General features: G+C 39.5%; 2 protein-coding genes across 2 annotated transcripts in view; both read right to left on the bottom strand.

The window, feature by feature from the left end:
- Positions 1-60: 60 nt before the first annotated feature.
- On the bottom strand, positions 61-7,003 carry kcnk3b (potassium channel, subfamily K, member 3b). The gene is made up of 2 exons (XM_084914066.1): positions 6,215-7,003; positions 61-5,024 (listed from the first exon to the last, which is right to left on the bottom strand). The coding sequence occupies exons 1-2, from the start codon at positions 6,495-6,497 to the stop codon at positions 4,135-4,137; spliced, it is 1,173 nt and encodes a 390-aa protein (XP_084770192.1). The 5' UTR covers positions 6,498-7,003; the 3' UTR covers positions 61-4,134.
- Positions 7,004-7,949: 946 nt separating this feature from the next.
- ezra (ezrin a) overlaps positions 7,950-17,451 on the bottom strand; it is an 11,271-nt gene continuing 1,769 nt past the window's right edge. The window contains exons 2-13 of the mRNA XM_084914065.1: positions 17,275-17,358; positions 16,616-16,711; positions 15,993-16,267; positions 15,153-15,236; positions 14,547-14,693; positions 14,100-14,196; positions 13,791-13,954; positions 13,551-13,681; positions 11,923-12,083; positions 11,630-11,722; positions 10,901-11,158; positions 7,950-9,398 (exon numbers count right to left, since the gene is read on the bottom strand). Coding sequence (XP_084770191.1) covers positions 9,234-9,398; positions 10,901-11,158; positions 11,630-11,722; positions 11,923-12,083; positions 13,551-13,681; positions 13,791-13,954; positions 14,100-14,196; positions 14,547-14,693; positions 15,153-15,236; positions 15,993-16,267; positions 16,616-16,711; positions 17,275-17,358 — 1,755 coding nt within the window. The 3' untranslated portion in view covers positions 7,950-9,233. The remainder of the gene's footprint in view (positions 9,399-10,900; positions 11,159-11,629; positions 11,723-11,922; positions 12,084-13,550; positions 13,682-13,790; positions 13,955-14,099; positions 14,197-14,546; positions 14,694-15,152; positions 15,237-15,992; positions 16,268-16,615; positions 16,712-17,274; positions 17,359-17,451) is intronic.

Here is a 17,451-nt window from a genome sequence, read left to right as displayed (position 1 = left end):
ATATTTATAATATATAAAAACAATATTTGACCTTAAACAAGATAGTCCAAACCCCCCAACTTTTACACGTACTTTTATTTTATTGCACAATTGCAAATTATTACATTTTTGAAACTGTATTCCTTTAATGAAAATGGTGATTTAAGACTTCAGATATCAGTGACACATATTGCCAAGGAAACAGTAAGACTTTCTCTCATTGGTCTATAATAGCCAAATCAGTTTTTTATTAAAAAGAAAAAAAGAAAAAATGAGTTGTGTTCTGGTAGCATATTTAAAGCTCAAACATCAGCACCTTCCCCTAAACTGAAAGTGCAGCATCAAAGTGACGTGTTTCTGTTTCTTTTCATTTTTTTGACACATATAGAGAAAAATATGACATAATGATGCATTGCCAAACTTTTGCTCGTGACTAACCTGCTGTAGGTTGTCCAGAACTGGACTGAAGTCAGAATTCCCAGGGGGAAACCATCTGGACCAAACAGTCATTTCTATACATTCAGCAGGCTTTTTTTTTCTTTCACACAGCACATGTTGATAAGCAGCATGGAGATCGTAAGTCACATGATTACAGCTTATATGGCCTGTAGATGGTGATTTTGTGAGCAGGAAAACAACAGTTAAAACTCAATATTATTCATTTATTGGATAAAATATTCAATTTTTCAGTATTTCTATGGATGTTTTTTTCTTTTTTTCCCCTATGATAGCACAAAACAGTACAGTATTATGTACTGTTTTATGATCAGAGGGATTTGTATTGTCGGACAAATGAATAGTCTCAACTATACATACAATCCTTGGCAGGGTAAGTATAAAAAAATTCAAGTGCTCTTTGATTGTTCAAGTACTAATTTAGCCTTTGTCATCATGGAAAACAGCAAGAAGAAGACAAACCTTTGTGCCATTGCAACTTTCAATTCAGTTCAATTCAATGTTATTTATATAGCCTCAAGGCGCTTTATACGCAACGTGATCTACTACTTTAAACTAATGCAGTACTTGCACGAAATGTACAACTGACTGCTATTTTATGAGGCAAAAAGTCACATTCATTGTTTTCCTTCCTTTATCATGTGTGGACAGCACTGATTTATTTCCATCCACCACAAAAGGTCAGTTCCAGTAACACAGATCAGATCAGACCCAGACGTGCATAAAATAGCGTTCAGGATTTCCCTCTTAAGCCAAAAAAAGTTGAAAGAAAAAAACAAAACAGCCAAATCCTCAAGAATTTGTGACGTTCACTTTGTTTCCAGAGCAACACTGAATAAAATCATGACTCATGTGTTTGTGCCTCAGGTGGAGAGTTTACACTTGTTACAAAAATCCAGAGAAAACAGGTAGGATCTGACAGCTTTTGTGTTTTTGTATAAATTTACAATAATTTATTACTTAATCTATTAGCTGATGAACTAAAATTAATCTACCACAATTTAAATAATAAATAAATATTAATTTTAGCTACAGTATGTGCAAAAGTCTTGAGCCACCCCTCATTTCCTTGTATTTGCTTCCATGGAGCCGGACTTTCTTGAAATCTTAATGGTCTTGAGTAAAAGTTCTCCACGCTTATTATGTCCTTTTCCACTCTTTTTCAGTCCAGTCCTTGTACTCAACCATTTTCAGAGGAATGTTTTTCTTTGTTTGTTAAGCCACTCAACACTGACCTATATGAATCATTCAAACAAAAACAGCACCTAACCCAAGGGATGAACCAGTCTTGTGCCTACACATAGCAGATAACTTAATACACACATAATTAGTTGCCACTTCATTCATTGAATATATGAAAGATGCCAGACTGTCAAGAAGTAATTCTTAAGGAAAGGAAGCAGCAAGGAAAGGCGTGGTCTTGTGAGTGCGTACAGCCATCTGTGAAACATGTTGGAGACTCTTTGATGGTTTGGTACTACATTTCAGCCAGTGGCGTTGGGGATCTTGTTAAAATTTATGGAAATGTGAACATCACACAGAGATCATCAGATTTTGATCCACCATATAATACCATCTAGAAAGTGTCTGCATGACAATGATCCCAAACACAATCCCAGTGCAGCGAAAACATACCTGGAACGCTATCAGTTGAGGATCAGCCTCCCCAGAGCCCGGACACCAACATTATTGAAGCAGTGTGGGATCATCTTGACACTGAACAGAACAAAAGGGAGTCAACAACCCAAAAGGAAATTTGAATGTTCCTTAAGAAGCCTGGAGAACTATTCCTGAAGACTACATAAAGAAATGAGAAGGAATTCTGCTTTAGAGGGTTCAGGCTGTTTTAAAGAATCACTGTGGTCATTAGCAAAATCTGAGCGAGAGACTCTGTTTTTGCCCTATTTTCTATATTACATTTGCATGTTTCAATAAATTTCTGCATCCATCCAAAAATTAATAAAAAAAATTTTACTGCTTTTTTTTTTCTTAAATAAATGAAATACCTTAAGAAGTTAATCATCTATTGAAGCTGCTGGAAATAAACTGAGTGTGACATCGCATCATGTTGCCCACAGAAAAATACACCACTAAGCACCAAACTGGGTTCAGAAACACAGGAAATACTAGCTGAGGGTGGATTTTTCCTTTTCCATCAATCACCCAGGCTCAGCCCATTGTGACATAATTGTCTGTGATTGGCAACCAGCTTATTATCCACTGTACCCCCTGCCACCTGCCACTCCAAGCTGCTGCTCAAATAGCCTGCTTCTACTTTTTGATCCAGAGGTGTGCTTCATATCTGTCTTAGATCTCAGGTTTTTGGCTTAGATCTATTCCCTTAATTCTAAATTACTTCTCAGTGGCTCAAACATGTAAACATTAAAACAATTCTTTTATTTAATCAGTGTAAAAAATACAACTAATACAACTGTCTAATGGGAGGTGATTACTTGGCTTGGCACATGAACTAAAAAGCTGTTCACAGCTTGACATTTAACACTTTTTCGTTTGTACAAAAAAGTCAGTGAAACAGAATGCTTGTTAATAAGTGAGCTTTAGGGGGTAAAAAGGTATCAGCGTTTTAACAAACTCCTGCCACTTAGCAGGTATCTTGGCAATGTCACCAGGTGTTTACTGTATTTGGAAAATTATCTCTCTAAGTCTCGATCTAAACACACAGGAGCTTTGATTTTAATGTTCACTGGGACATGAATAAAGCACATATAGAAAGTTGGCAATGCTCCTTTTTGATGGGGCTGTTGGAGTTCTTGCTTCTTCCCACAAGTAATTTTTAAAATAGTGCTTTCAGTGTTACACAACTAATCCAGTTGAGAGCGTTTCGCTCAGTGCTGATAAGTGTCTACTTGTGATCACCGCACTTATTTCCAAATGGATTTTTTAACTGCGCTTGAGATGTGATTTATTTTTTAACCTACCCACTTGTCACGTTACGTAATTTAGCAGTGTCTGTGATGCACCTGTACTTTGGGCAAAGAGCCCTAGAAGTCATAACACCAGGGGCAGCTACACATGAGTCACATGAAATTTCTGGTATGTATCAGCTTTTCTGAAGCTTTGACAATCACGATTTGTTTCAGGGCGACATAAGGCAACTGATATGAGCCCAGTCACAAACATCATGGTGGAAAAAGTCCAGAAAATCATCATGATGCGTGCCTATCAAAGGAAAACACCGACCAGCTACAACATTAAGAAATAACCCCTGAGTTGAATCAGCACCTCTGAGATTATTACCAAAAACACAAAGTTTAGCTTTTGAGAGCTGCTGACTGTCAGGTTTTAATCATTTATTCATTTTTTTATGTCACCCTTTCACTGTGCCACCGCTCCGAAGCCTCTGCTCTTACCTACACACTGCGCAGACGTATTGTTCATGTGCAGCTAACCAGATCAATTTCGACACACCTACAGGATTCCTCAAAGCATACTGGATGCCCTCAAATAACACCTCAGTTAAAAACACTGTGTGATGTTGCTCAAATATATATATTTGTGTTTACAGTACTCTATGTGCTTTTTTCCCTTTTTGCACGTTATGCTTCTGGATTACTGGGATTGTAGCACCACAAACATCGACTTGCAGTCATGTCTTTGCTGAGGACTGCCAAGTATCTGCTGCCCACTTGGCAGTTATAGACAAATTATGCTGTAATGAAATCTGTTGTGCTGAAAAGGCTACACGGAGCTGCGTCTCTTAAACATCCTGAATGGAGAGAAAATGTGTAGGCCTGATATTGGGCTTATGCTCGTGCACTGACGTGGACTGCAAACGCAGCCTGTTGAGCCAGGCTCCATGTAGTGAGCACAGTCATTGTTCTGCTGCAAGTAGGCATCGGAGAATGTCATCTCCTGAGGGATCATGTTGGGTATGGAGTCCTGCTCCTTCTCCTCGCTCCTGTACCATAAGCAGGAGCAAATAGTCTGGAATTGAAGCACTTCAGTGTAGACACCTTTTAAATCTTTAGCCTTTGTGATGTTATCTGCTACAGGTGTGGAGGAAGCTGATATTGAGACTGGTAACAGATGAGCCACCTCTCCTCTGGGCTTACTGACAGAGAGCAACGCCTTCTCCTTGGCATCCCTGCGTTCATCCTCAGTGTTCATGGTCAGGAAGCGAAGCACCACCAGGTTTAGGAACGCTCCAATCACCGTCAGGCCCGTGAGGATGTAAACAAAGCAGAAAGCCACATATTGAGGGTCATTCTGCAGGGCCTCATTCTTCTGCAAAGCCACGTAGTCTCCAAAGCCAATAGTGGTGAGTGTAATGAAGCAGTAGTAGAAGGCATTTAAAAAGCTCCATCCCTCCGAGTGAGAGAATGCCACAGCCCCCACGCACAGGGTGCTCATGCAGGAGAAGAAGCCCACCGTCACCATGTTTGCCATGGAGACCTCGGTGTGACGCATTCCCAGGCACTTCTTGGCTTGGTGCAGCAGGTATCTGACAAACGTGTTGATCCTCTCTCCCAGACTCTGGAACATGACCAGGGTCAGCGGGATCCCTAGGAGGGCGTAGAACATGCAGAACACTTTCCCTGAGTCGGTGCTCGGCGCCGCGTGGCCATAACCTGAGACAGGGAATATTGCATATCTTTAGACATCTTTGCCCCTATTCTTTTGCCTTGGTGAGTCATAGCAAGAGACGGCCTCACCTAATATAAATGCCTAAGAACAGCAGCTGCTTGATTTAATTCCACAGGAAACCAACACACACTCCCACTAAGAGAAAAAGGGAAAGCCCAGGGAAACGATTCAGCTTGGCATTAATATAGTGAACTTACTTCTACTTTATTTATAACTCGCAGATTGTTGACAGCATAGATATTGCAATATTTATAAATATAACTTATGCTGAAGTGAACCAGAACCAAAGCCATAGACATCTCCATATCTTTTCTTCTTCATATGGTATCATTAAATGATCTTTTTATTCCATAATAAATAACTAAATTACACCTGGTGTTGTTTTGTCTTTAATAATCCAAGAAAGCCACAATGGCATACAATTATTCTGATTTACTTAGACAGTCATAATAATGATGTGTCCATGTCTCTGTGTGTCTTAGCTATTACATTTGAGATAAATATCACTTTTCTGATTGGTAAGCCAATTACAGCCGCTCTGAAAATATAACTCAAAGAATAAAGATCTGCTGCAAAAACATTATTCAAAAAGATGCTTTTTTGAATAATGTTACCTACCCAGAAGGGATGAAAGCCTGTAAGCAAAGCTTCATTTTGTTCAAGAATATTAAAGTAAAATTCAACGTTGATGGGCATAGCAAACACATGAAAATTTTGGGGTTATTATAGGATATGTCAAGTCTGATCCATTTCCAAAATGTTTCCAAATAAACTGTATAAGGCATGAGAAGAAAATAGGTATTTTAATCATACTATCAAGGTACAACCTCCTCATTTAAAATACAAACTAGCAACAATGTGCTAACAAGTGAAGGTTTAATTTTTCCACTCTTTTAGGAAACAGAATCTTCAGCTTTAAAAATGTTTTAAATATTTTTTTATAGTGCTACAGACAGGATTTTATTTGTCTAAATAGTTAGAAGAGACCCCAGGAATTGTGGGAAGTCATAGGTGTTCTTTATTTATCTGTTGTTTTAAATGAGACACACAAACTAACATAAGGGCTCCAGTGACTCCACTACCTCTAAAAATCTTTCCTCCGGCCCTGCGCTGAACATCTCTCAATGAAATGCAATAATACATCACATGTATTGATTAAATAACTGTTGCTCACCTATCGTCGTAATCACAGTGATGGCGAAGTAAAAGGACCCAGCAAATTTCCACTGGACCCCTGCTTTGTGAGGATTGAGCTGTAAAACGACGTGCTCGAGCTCTTCGAAGTTCTCTTTGGTCAAGTTATATTTGCGCATGAGTTCGTACTTTCTGGCGTCGAGCTTCCTCTTGTGACTTTTCTCCTGCTTCGACTCCAGGGTCTCGAAGACGGCCGCTCCGACCACCAGGTAGGTGAGGATGCTCATGATGAGGGCGAGAGTCCTGGCGTTTTGTCTCTTCATGATAATAAGGAGAGGGGGAGAGAAAAATCGAGCGCAGGTGGGAGCTGAGGCTCTCTGCCACCTTCTCCTGACGGACTCCGGATCCAACAGAGGGGGGACTTTGGAGAAGGAGCTGTTCTCTCAGCACCACCCCCACATCACAGTTGGGTTGCTACTGTATTTGGACTATTTGTCACCGACTTATATTTAGATTGCGCAGGAAAGGAACACAGGGCAATCCCACAGACTGTCAGAGGCGGCTCGTTGGAGTAGCAGCTCCAAGCAAAAGCGCTCATCTTCAAGGAGTTTATGCACTAAATATACAAAAGCACGGCCAGCCTCCGTCGTTGAGGCCAGAACGAGCACATTACTCCAGTTTCCAAGAAGAACGGTAGCGCCGGAAAAAAGATGGAAGAAGAAAAAAAAAAAAACTAAACTTGATATCCATGTGATCGTACACGTAAATATTTACCTAGTGGCTATTTAAACAGACCGGCTCTTCTGGTTCCCAAGTTGTCTAGCAACCTGACGATAACCGTTCTGTGCAAATATTTAAAAAAAAAAGAAAAGAAAAGAAAAGCGCATCCTCCTCACGGTGCGCTGCAGGATTCTTCAGATCAATTAAGATTATAAAAAAAAAATCCACAGGGAAAAAAATTGAATTACTATTTGAGAGTAAAGAAGAGGTTCAAAGACAGACATAAGATTTCTAGTCACCTATTATAACTTAACTTACCTAATGGTGGTTCACTATAAGGACTTCGGACCAATCCATATCAGAGGTGGAGACAGATTAGAAAAACTTCTTCACCAGAGACATTCTGGATTGCAACTTCACAGGCTACTAAAACTCCTATTCTGAGACTGAATAGTGTTTTTATATATTGTGCTCCTTTTGAAATCTTGACATTTACACTTGCTTAAAGCTGTGTGTTTGTGTTTTGTTGTATCTTATTAATTTAGGTAGCTTATATCAACTTAACTGTCCCGTCCCCCATTTTTCTGTTTCTTGTGTTTCAGATAATTTGGATGACTATAATTGGTCATTGTTGTATATGATGTTTTTTTTTCTTCTCCCCCTATTTTCTTCTTCTTTCTTCTTTTTCTGCTTTCTTCAGAATTTAATCTTCACTGATTGTATCATCATTGCGTCAGACCCTGATGGAGACTTTTTAGTCCTCGTGCTGTATTGCTCCAATTTGTTTTTTAAATAAATATTTTTTCATTCAAATCAATTTGAATGTTTTGTCATATGCACAACAATGCGTCCTTTCAGCTGCATATGTTTTGACCTGTGACAGCAGGGAGCCTCAGTTTAGTTTCCTCAAACATCATCACAGGGAGCCAAAGTTGAAAGCGGGCATCACTTGAGCTTCCTGTCTGTGTGCTGCACTCACATCAGCATGTTTCACTAAATGGTGAAAGTTACAGAAAAGATCAAATTCCACTTTTCACTAATGCAGCTATTAAATCTTTCTAAATTCAACTTTTATCCCTTCCTCACACAGACAATAATGGAGAAGAATCATGCAAATGATGACAATTTGAATATTTTTCAAGTTTTAATGTTTAATGCCTGTAATGAGACAATATTCAAGAGATGCCATAGCCTCATAAAAAGCTTTTTTCCTGCCTTCATTTTCTCTTCTGCCTAAAACTACAAAGCTGCACAAGGTGAAGTTTAATTAATTCCGAGTTTAAGGTCTTCTCGCTGACTTTTCTTTGGTGTTTTTTTTAATATGTGTTTCATTTTTAATGCTGAACATTAAAAATGCTTCTGCAGCACCGGAGAACATTTTCAAACAACAAATGGAGAAATAATAAAAGATGTAATATAGAAACCATTAAGCTGCTTCAGTTTTGGCCTTTTTGTCTTTTCTTGTCTTTTTGTCTGCTGTATCCTGTTCACTGTAAATTAGATGCTCTAGATCTGACCTGAACACAAACAGGACAGCGTAAGAATACATTAAATGTTCCCATGTGGTTAAATAAAGTCACTCCAATAAGTAAATTCTGAAAATTATAAAAACAATACATTTGAAGTAGGAGAGATTATGTAAGTATATTAATGAAATAAGTTGCACTGTTATTTACACAAATAAAATACAGAAGAACATGACGTGGAGGGCCAGACCACCAGGAATATTCATGAGTAATTATGAATTAATTTGCTATGTGTCTCAGTTTTATTTTATTGCAAACTGAGATTCATTTTGTATGACAGCATTACATCAAGCTTCTTGGAACACAAGTGGGAACCTTTCTACACTTTGCTGACATTTCTTTGGCAAAACTATCAAACAAATAAAATAAAAAGAGATCTATTTTTTTAAGAATCAGGCATTCATTTAAATAAATCAAAATTTAACCACTTCAGTTTGTTACAGTAACAAAACTGCAAATGTAAATTGCAACAACTACTGATTAGTTATGATAAGATATATAAGTTCTATAGTACCCCTAGTACTAGCTTTGTTCATACAGTATATCTGGTCTCCAGAGTGATGCACATCAGCATTTTAATGGGACTAAACAGCACATTGGAAACATTTGAGTGCAACACAAAACAGAATAGAGCAAAAACAACCCACGGTGCCAGTTTCAGCCAGCAAAGTAAAACTCGTGCAGAAATTATTACACAGATCAGCTCCATGCCTTTTCTGGGTGTTTGGGATCACATTTGGCTTCAGTTATATTAAAATGCTGAACAAGGCCTTCACGAGGTATTTGGGAGAGAGCTTTAGGTCTCTGGCATTTCTACAAGGCCTCAAACTCATCAATCCTTTGCTTGGTGTTGCCCATACGGATCTGACGGAGGGTCTTGTACTTATCACGGCCAGCGCGGACGTTCTCGGCATGGAGTTTATCGTTCTGGGTCTTCTTGTTATCGTCTCGGGATTGTTCCAGCTCTGAGCTCAGGGCCTGCGGAGGAGTCGTGTCCAGTTATTAAACTGTATACAATTCACTTCATCAACAGATATCTTGGCAACACCTCCATTAGAAAGCGATATCTTTAATTTAATGATCTTGTTCTTTTGGCTGTTCCTTTTTAGGGTTGCCACACTCGATCATCTGCCTCCATTGCCTCACTATATCACTTGCATCCTGCTCTGTCACACCGACCCTCTGCATGTCATCCTTCTCTACATCCTTGTCTGTGGTTTTCCTCTTTTCCTCATGCCTGGCAGCTGTATCCACTATCCCTCTGCACATGTCCAAACCAGCTCAGCCTTGCCTCTCTAACTTTATCTCCAAACTGCTCAACCTGAGCTGTACCTTAGAAAGATTAGAAATGTACTCATTTCTAATCTTGCCCATTCAGGTCACTCCCAATGAAAATCTTATCGCCAGCTCTTTTTGTCAATGTCACCATCACCATAAACCATAATCATACCATGTTTTACTACCATCTTGTAAACCTTCCTTTTCACTCTTGCTGCAAATTCCCCCTGATACTCATCTTCACCCACTCCACCCTGCCTGCACTCTCTTCTTCACCTGTCCTGTGCACTTTCTGCTGATTTGAATGCTTGACCCCCAAGGTATTTAAACTCATCCACCTTCACTACCTCTGCTCCTTGCATCTTCTCTATTTCAACTATCTGTCTCTTGCTCACACATGTGTTCTGTCTCTCTTCTACTGCTCTCTCCAGCCCTTGCCTCCCCTCTCCAGGCTCTTTTCCTGAAGTATTACAAGAGAGGGAAAAGAGCCTCAACGAATCGTGATTGAAAATGTGAGTGAATTCAAAAACCTCAAAGATGATGGTAGAAGTATTATCCATTAGAAAAAAAAACTTTTAAAAACCTTATTTTGGGGCAAAGTCACAGATAGTTTTAAATGTTTATGTTCGAGTGAAGATTGAATTTAAAGTTAACTTTGATAATGCCTCGATAAACCCTTCCAAGAAAGGTGCTCAGGTGCCGAGTAGTGAGACTTACTTCTAGAACAACATCACTTGTGCTTCTATAATAGATGCTTAAAATTTCATGGCTTTACAGCTTAAATAAAAGCTTAATCTCGAGTGCCAGAACAATGAACCAGAGCACTGCACAGAAGCTATATGCATCCTAACCCTATGGTTATAGGTTTAATATCCCTTTCTTTAATGTGTTTCTGAGCTCCGCTTTTCATATGGTTTTGCATTTGGATATATGGCTACACACAGGCCTCATCCTCATCTTTTGGATGAAAGACCTCTTTAATCGTTTACCTTTGTAGCTCTTTTTAAATATCCCGCCTGTCTTACCAGGGACTTTCATCCTTTTGTGACAAAGTGAATATGACAAAAACATTTATTTTTTAACACAGCATATTTTTGCTATACGTGTTTTGGAAGCTATAGAAAAGCTACGAGAAAAAAGTGTCTTAAGCATTGTTGCAGACTCCGGCTGATCTGGGATGTAGTCCAGGTCCCTCAACTAACCTGAAGCTGCTTCTGCAGGCGCTCGTTCTTCTCGGCCTCTGTGAGTCGCTCCTCCTCCTGGCGGTCGTAGTTGATGCCTTGTGTCTGCAGCTCGGCGCTATAGGTGCTGTTTTCTTCGCTGTGCTCATGGTCACTCTCGCTGTCTGAGGAGGAGGAGGAGGAGGAAGCATGCTCAGCAACAGGAGCTGAGTTGGCGGAACTCATCACAGTGTGCAGCTCCTCCTTCGTTTTCAGCAGACTCTCCTCCACTTCGACAGCCTAAAAGGAAAGGTGGGGAGAGGCGTGTGTTAGATTTGCTGGTGGTTTGCATCCTTGAGCATTTGATTATAATATAAATTTAGTATTTTAAATGTTTTAGTTGTATATATGTGACAGTAATACCCAAATTTGCAAGGACACTGACAAATCAAGCTTTCTTGCTTCTGGTTTTTGCACACTTGAACCTGCCTTTCTGACCTCTCCACTAAAACATGGCTCCTGAATTTATACTTTCAAACCAAAACAATCTAATACGAATAAGATGCAAGGGTTACAGTACATGAGTAGTTATGTTTTTGAGGAAGTATGCAATGTAAATTACAGTGCAAAAGATTCAAATTATGGATGACTTATACATATAAATCGTTTTCTTTCTTTTAAACAATAAATTTATATTTGATATTGTGCTGTGACATTTTTCTGGTATTTCCTGTGACTTGTGGAGCTCTTGACTGCATACTGGAGACCCACCTTGGTGTGCCATGTCTCAGCCTCTTCCTCCTTGGCTCTCTTGGCCTCCTCCAGCGCAGTAATCTTGGCGCTATATTCGGCCAGCTCTGCAGCCTGAAGGAGGAAGCACAACACTGTGACGTGAGAATAACAGAATAGGCATGCTGTCATTTTAGAAATGTGATGAAAGCAAAGGCAGGGACATCTTAAAAACCTCCGTGTTACTTTAATCTGCCATTAGAACAGCCGATAAGTGCTTAGAATGAATTCAGGAGATTTATCAGGACTTTTTCCCTCATGTGCTCCACACTCACCAGCTGCTCCTGGCTCTTTAACTGGTCCTCAGCTTGCCTGGCCAGCTCCTCCTTGGCTATTATAGCCTCCATCCTCTCAGCCTCCAGCCGGGCCGCCTCCTCCTCCACCCTCCTCCTCTCCTCCTCCAGCCTCATGGCCCGGTCCAGCTGCTCTTGAAGCTCTGCGTGACAAAGTCAGAACACGGGGAAATCTATAAAGCACTGTACGTTGTTATAAAAATGCAGGATAAGAAACTCAAAACTCTGATTTGTCTTAAATCGGGGTGCTTCTTTTTTTAACATTTCTATGTTAACATCATAGAAAAAAAAGATTAAAGTTACAGGGAAAAAAGGAAAATACAGTACTATTAAAATATTTTGGTGGTTCCAAAACTCTAATAAAGGTTTCCAAAATTAGAAATTTTTTTCTTCTACCTCAATAAACATAAAGCAATATTTTTGAGTAAATCACAACTGAAATATTTCAAATCAAAGGTTTATTTATTTTTTATAAATAATTGTTTACGAAAATGTTTTAGTCATCTAGTCATCTGACCAGGTTCATGCCAAATTTTTAATCATATTTATGTAACAAAATTACATGGAAAATGGATATGTAATAAATTAGTTAAAGTCATCCTTTTTAGAAGAGTTTTATGAATTTATTTTATTTTATTATTATTTTTACTGCACGTCTTCATTATCATAAGACATCAAGGTTGTTAAGATCATAGAAATATGAGCCTTGTGTTTTAGATTTTAAAAATGATTTGAACGTTTTAAATGCTAAATGCCGATGATTGGAAAAAAAATATGTTAACTGCAGATATTTAAAGAAATGCCTTTTGTGAAGATCATATGTTTGACAAAATTCGCCCAACATAACAAAGTTGCTTTTCAAGTAAAGATCTCCCATCCTCCTCACATCTTTGTCAAACCATGTTTCGAAATCTGCCCTTCCAACTCTCAAATATATATTCCACCATATGGGGGAGAAGCAAGAGAGGATGATGGAGGAGGGGGTTTTACCTAATATGGTGGTGGGCTTTTTACCAAATGTCAATAGTACTTTTGAGAAAAGGGTTTTCTGATCTTCTTCTTAGAATATATACAGTACTGTGCAATGACGGTTGAAGTTGGGTAGTGGAAGAGGTGATATAGATGTGGCATTTATGTTTATTTTTATTTTTAAGAGCAATTAATGATTAAAATATCCAGGTTTTACAAAAAAAGCCCCGCCCCAAAAAGTAAATTAACCAAGAATGAAAGGTTCATGTTTATAATGTGGGACACCTTTTATCGCTTTAGCTCACATATGTAATAGTTTCTATCAAACAGTTAAACAGCAGAGGGCAGTAAAAACAAGTGTGAACTTTCAAGTTGGAACCCTGAAGTGGATGGATGGATGAATGGATGGATGGATGGATGGATGGATGGATGGACGGACGGATGGATGGATGGATGTATAGTTAAGCTGTAAACCTGTAATAGCTCAAATCCTCAAAGTTCTACAGGTGGTAGCAGATGGTTAATAAATGGTTTAATGTGGACTACTGAGAAAAAAATCAGTGAAATGTCCTTTTTCATAGCACTATACAACAGATAAGGTCTGCAGCGATGCAGCTTCTACGTCAAATTTTCTATCTCACCTCTCTCTGCTCTCCTAGTTGTCTCTTCAAACTGGTGGAGCCTCTCCATCAGCTCCCGCTTTTCTCTCTCCATCTCCTCCTTCTCCCTCTCTATGGCCGCCCTCCTCTTCTTCTCGCTCTCCAGCTGATCCCTGCAGAACACGGAAAAGCTCAATCGCATGCCTAACGCAAAGCCTACACATTTCAAATCCCAATTAAGTTTGCCTGCATCATTTTAACCGGGCGCTTAGCTTCACCCACCTCTCCATCTTCTTCTGCTGCCTCTCCTGTGTGGCCTGAGCCTTCATCTGCTGAACCTCGATAGTGTCGGGCTTGCGGCGTCGCATGTACAGTTCATGGTTGCCCATGCACAGCTGCAGGATGCCCTTGTTGACTTTAAGCCGTGGAGCGTAGAATACAAAGTCCTTTAAAAGACAAAAAAGTAGAAGACAACTTTTTTTTTTTTTTTTTTTTTTGCGAAAAGGGCTCCATAGGCTTCGTTTAAAATCTCTTGGTATAGCAAAAGTTGTTTGATACTAGTGAAGATTATTAAACTCATAAAACACTTACTTGGGCTTTTTTGTCTATGGGCTTGATAACAAACTTCTTATCATTGAAAGAAATGTTTCTAATTTCACTCCAGGGAAATCCAATCTTTGGAGTCAGCCTGAAAAATGGATAAAAAGAGATATTTTTCACAGTGTGATATGAGCTTTAAGTTTGCATGTGATATCAGAGGAAGAGGCTGGGGAGGGTTTGTAGGTTCATGTTGTAGTAGAATTGGGTCAATGACCTCTTCAAAGCAACATCTATATAGTTAGATGCGTTATTTAAAACCAGCCACTGAAAGGAAAGTTGACACACGTCTGCGACTGAGATTTGACTGCTGGTGCATTGATCTCCTGTCTACAGATGTGTTTTATCAGGTCAGCGCACAGAACAACGTCACAGCAAACAAAAGCAGGGACAAAACAACAGAAATACAGAGAAAGAGATTTACTACAAAAACTGATTTACTTGTCGTTCTTCGCATAAATGTTGATGCCTAGAGCGTCGACTCCCAGGAGCAGGTCTGTGCCCTTCTTGTTCTTGATGTCAAAGTAGTTAATGCCATACATCTCAAGATCCTGGGCGATCTTCAGGTACTCAATCATGGCCTCTTCCCTGTTCACATTAGATAATTAAATAAAATATTAAATGTTCAACAGACTAATTTGTCTTTTACTTTATTTTTGGGGGTTTAAAGTGTGGCGGCAAACCTCCACCTAATAATCCATGTCTCTTATTAACTAATTAGAACCAAAAAAAGCAAATAATCATTACAACAGAGTGCGTGAAGCTTTTTTGGGCATCAAAAACACAGCAATGAGTTATAAAATAGTTGCTGCTGAATTTCTTTTTCCTTTATGCTAACATGGTTACACTGCAGCATCTGTAAAAGCTGAGTGATCATGAGTAATAACAAAGCCTTCTAAGTCTACTTTACTTTACTGCTTGTAAAAGTTCACTGACTATAAAACTCCAGGACGCTGTGAGACCAAAAATGCTGCTCATTCTTAAAAAGTAAAGTCCTGAAAGCATCCATTTGGTGGAGGAAATTTACGCCACTCAGCCTTCACTTACTTTAGCATCGCTCCGTGCTCCTGGTGCCAAACCTGGATTCTCTCCTCCCACTGCTCCCTTGACAGCTTGTGTTGGTCCAGCACTCTGAGGGGAGCAGCAAGCTATCAGCAACCCATGCTGGTGAAAATGTAAACAGTCTGTGTATACATACAGGGTTAAAGCATACACATGATGCATTGTTGTGTCTTTCCCGGCGATCCTTTGTCAGGAGCCGAAGGGGCATTATCACACATTGGTTAATAGTTCGATTATTCGGGGAGGCTAGTAGCCAGGATGAGTTCCAGATTTGCTGTAAAGGAAAAGAGGTCATTTATCCAGAAGACTATCATTTATGATGCGGCTGTTCTGTCACTTTATGAGTGCAAAGTTGATGGAAAACTACACCAATCACAGATAAGTGGTCCTAATCTTCTTTTAAGTGCACTCAGCAAGGTAAAAAGACAGAGCCGCTTCATCCATGTGGTCATGTGTTTAATTTTAGAAAATAATCAGTTCACTAACTTTTAGGGGAAATAAGATGATGAATGACAAATTGTATTTAAAAAATGTGCTACTGACTATCAGAGCAGCTGATGTCTGATAATTATTTGAGAGAATAACACTCGTAGTAATAAAACTGTGAAAGCCAAATCTAGTTGTAGCGTTAGAGGAATTTTATCTACATTTTGGAACGTCACAATTGTAAAGAGTTCCCGTAGGGTGGATGTGGTGTTAATCTTTCAACTCGGATCACTGCTGCATAAATCTGCCCTTGCAAAAACCAGTAAAGTTGTACTGAGTTGCAAAGAACTGATTTCCTGCTGACCAATGTGCAGCTGCTGCAGATCCACTCGCACTCACCTCTTGGGCAGAAGACGCTCAGAGGACATGTAACGTGGCTTGTGCGTCGACTCGTTGTACTCGCCATACTTTGCCTGGATGGCGTAGGAGCCCAGCAGCACGGCGGTCTCTGGAGGGCTGTAGATCTCCTCATTCAGAATCGCCTCCTTCACCTGGAGGAAGAAGAGCCTCCTGGTGATGTCCTGGATCAGCTCCTCACCTGCATCCTCAGGGTAAAACTTGACCAACAGCTTGAACTGCAGGGGAGTCTCTTTCTTCACTTCCTGAGACATCACCTAGAGGGGCAATAATTAAAGAATAAAATATGATTGAAGTTCCCGCAGCAGAGTAGTAAAGACAGCTAAATAAATAACAGAGTGTGGGCAAGAATCCAGTAGAAAAAGGGTCAAATTACTTTTACGAACAACACGTATTTTAACTCTCGATTTAACAATTGAATGCTTACTTGCACACAATACAGAAAAATCCAAATGAAATAGACACATAAAAATAATACAGTACATTTAATAATAAAAAAGCTGTAGAACTGAGAGCTGCAACAGGCCTCTGGGTTTTTACATTTACAATTCACAATTCTAAACAGAGTAGATGAAACAGAGGTTAACATCACTGCAAGTCCTCACCTTCTTTTCAGAGTTCAACCATGAGGTGAATCCTCTGATGTCAACAAACTGCAGCCCGAAGTACCAAGTCTCACGCAGGCCGATGGTCCTGGAAACCTTCAGAGTGGAGACATGATAACAAAATCCTGCACATCTTCTCAACAGCTTCTTCACTTTTTAATCAAAACCTCCTCCATGACTCTTGCGGTAATTTCTCCCCGAAGAATAAAACCTTTGGATAAGATTGCAGAACTTTTAAATGAGTATGTTAAGCTTGTTTTTTTGTTTTTTGTTTTTATCACAAAGGGGCTCATTAAACTGGTCAGCTTTCACCAGACTAGATCTGTGGGACAGCTATGGTTACCAGTTGCTTTGCTGATAGAATAAAATACCCACTGGTTACAGTTACAGACCATTTATCTGCAAAACAAATACCAACGCGAGTGTATCTGGCTGAGAGTATTTCTCTGCTGAAGTATTTCAAAGGTCTGTTTTTACACTGTTGTATTTGCTGCTGCTTGGCGTTAATCCATCACTTTGCCAGTCCATTTTATTATTTTTTAAATGCATGAAAGACTTTTCAAAAGAAAGAAAGAAACAGAAACTTTTCAGTCTACATAAAGTCATCCGGGATCCATAAAATAATACAGGATGTGCTTTGTGAACTGCATCAGACCGACCTGGTCAAAGAGCTGCTTCCCTGTTGTGTTGGGGTGGAAGGAGAACTCCAGCTCCGCGTCCATTGTGGTGACGCGGACATTGACCTGCAGCATAAAGGTCATTTAGTCACGTGATGACAGAGATTTCTTTTTGTATACACATGAATCATATTTGCAAACAATCAGCTTCCTTTTCTC

This window comes from Perissodus microlepis, chromosome 19, assembly GCF_051167445.1.
Source record: "Perissodus microlepis isolate ML-2025 ecotype Zambia chromosome 19, ASM5116744v1, whole genome shotgun sequence".
NCBI lineage: Eukaryota > Metazoa > Chordata > Actinopteri > Cichliformes > Cichlidae > Perissodus > Perissodus microlepis.
This window is presented reverse-complemented; position numbering and strand designations above follow the sequence as displayed.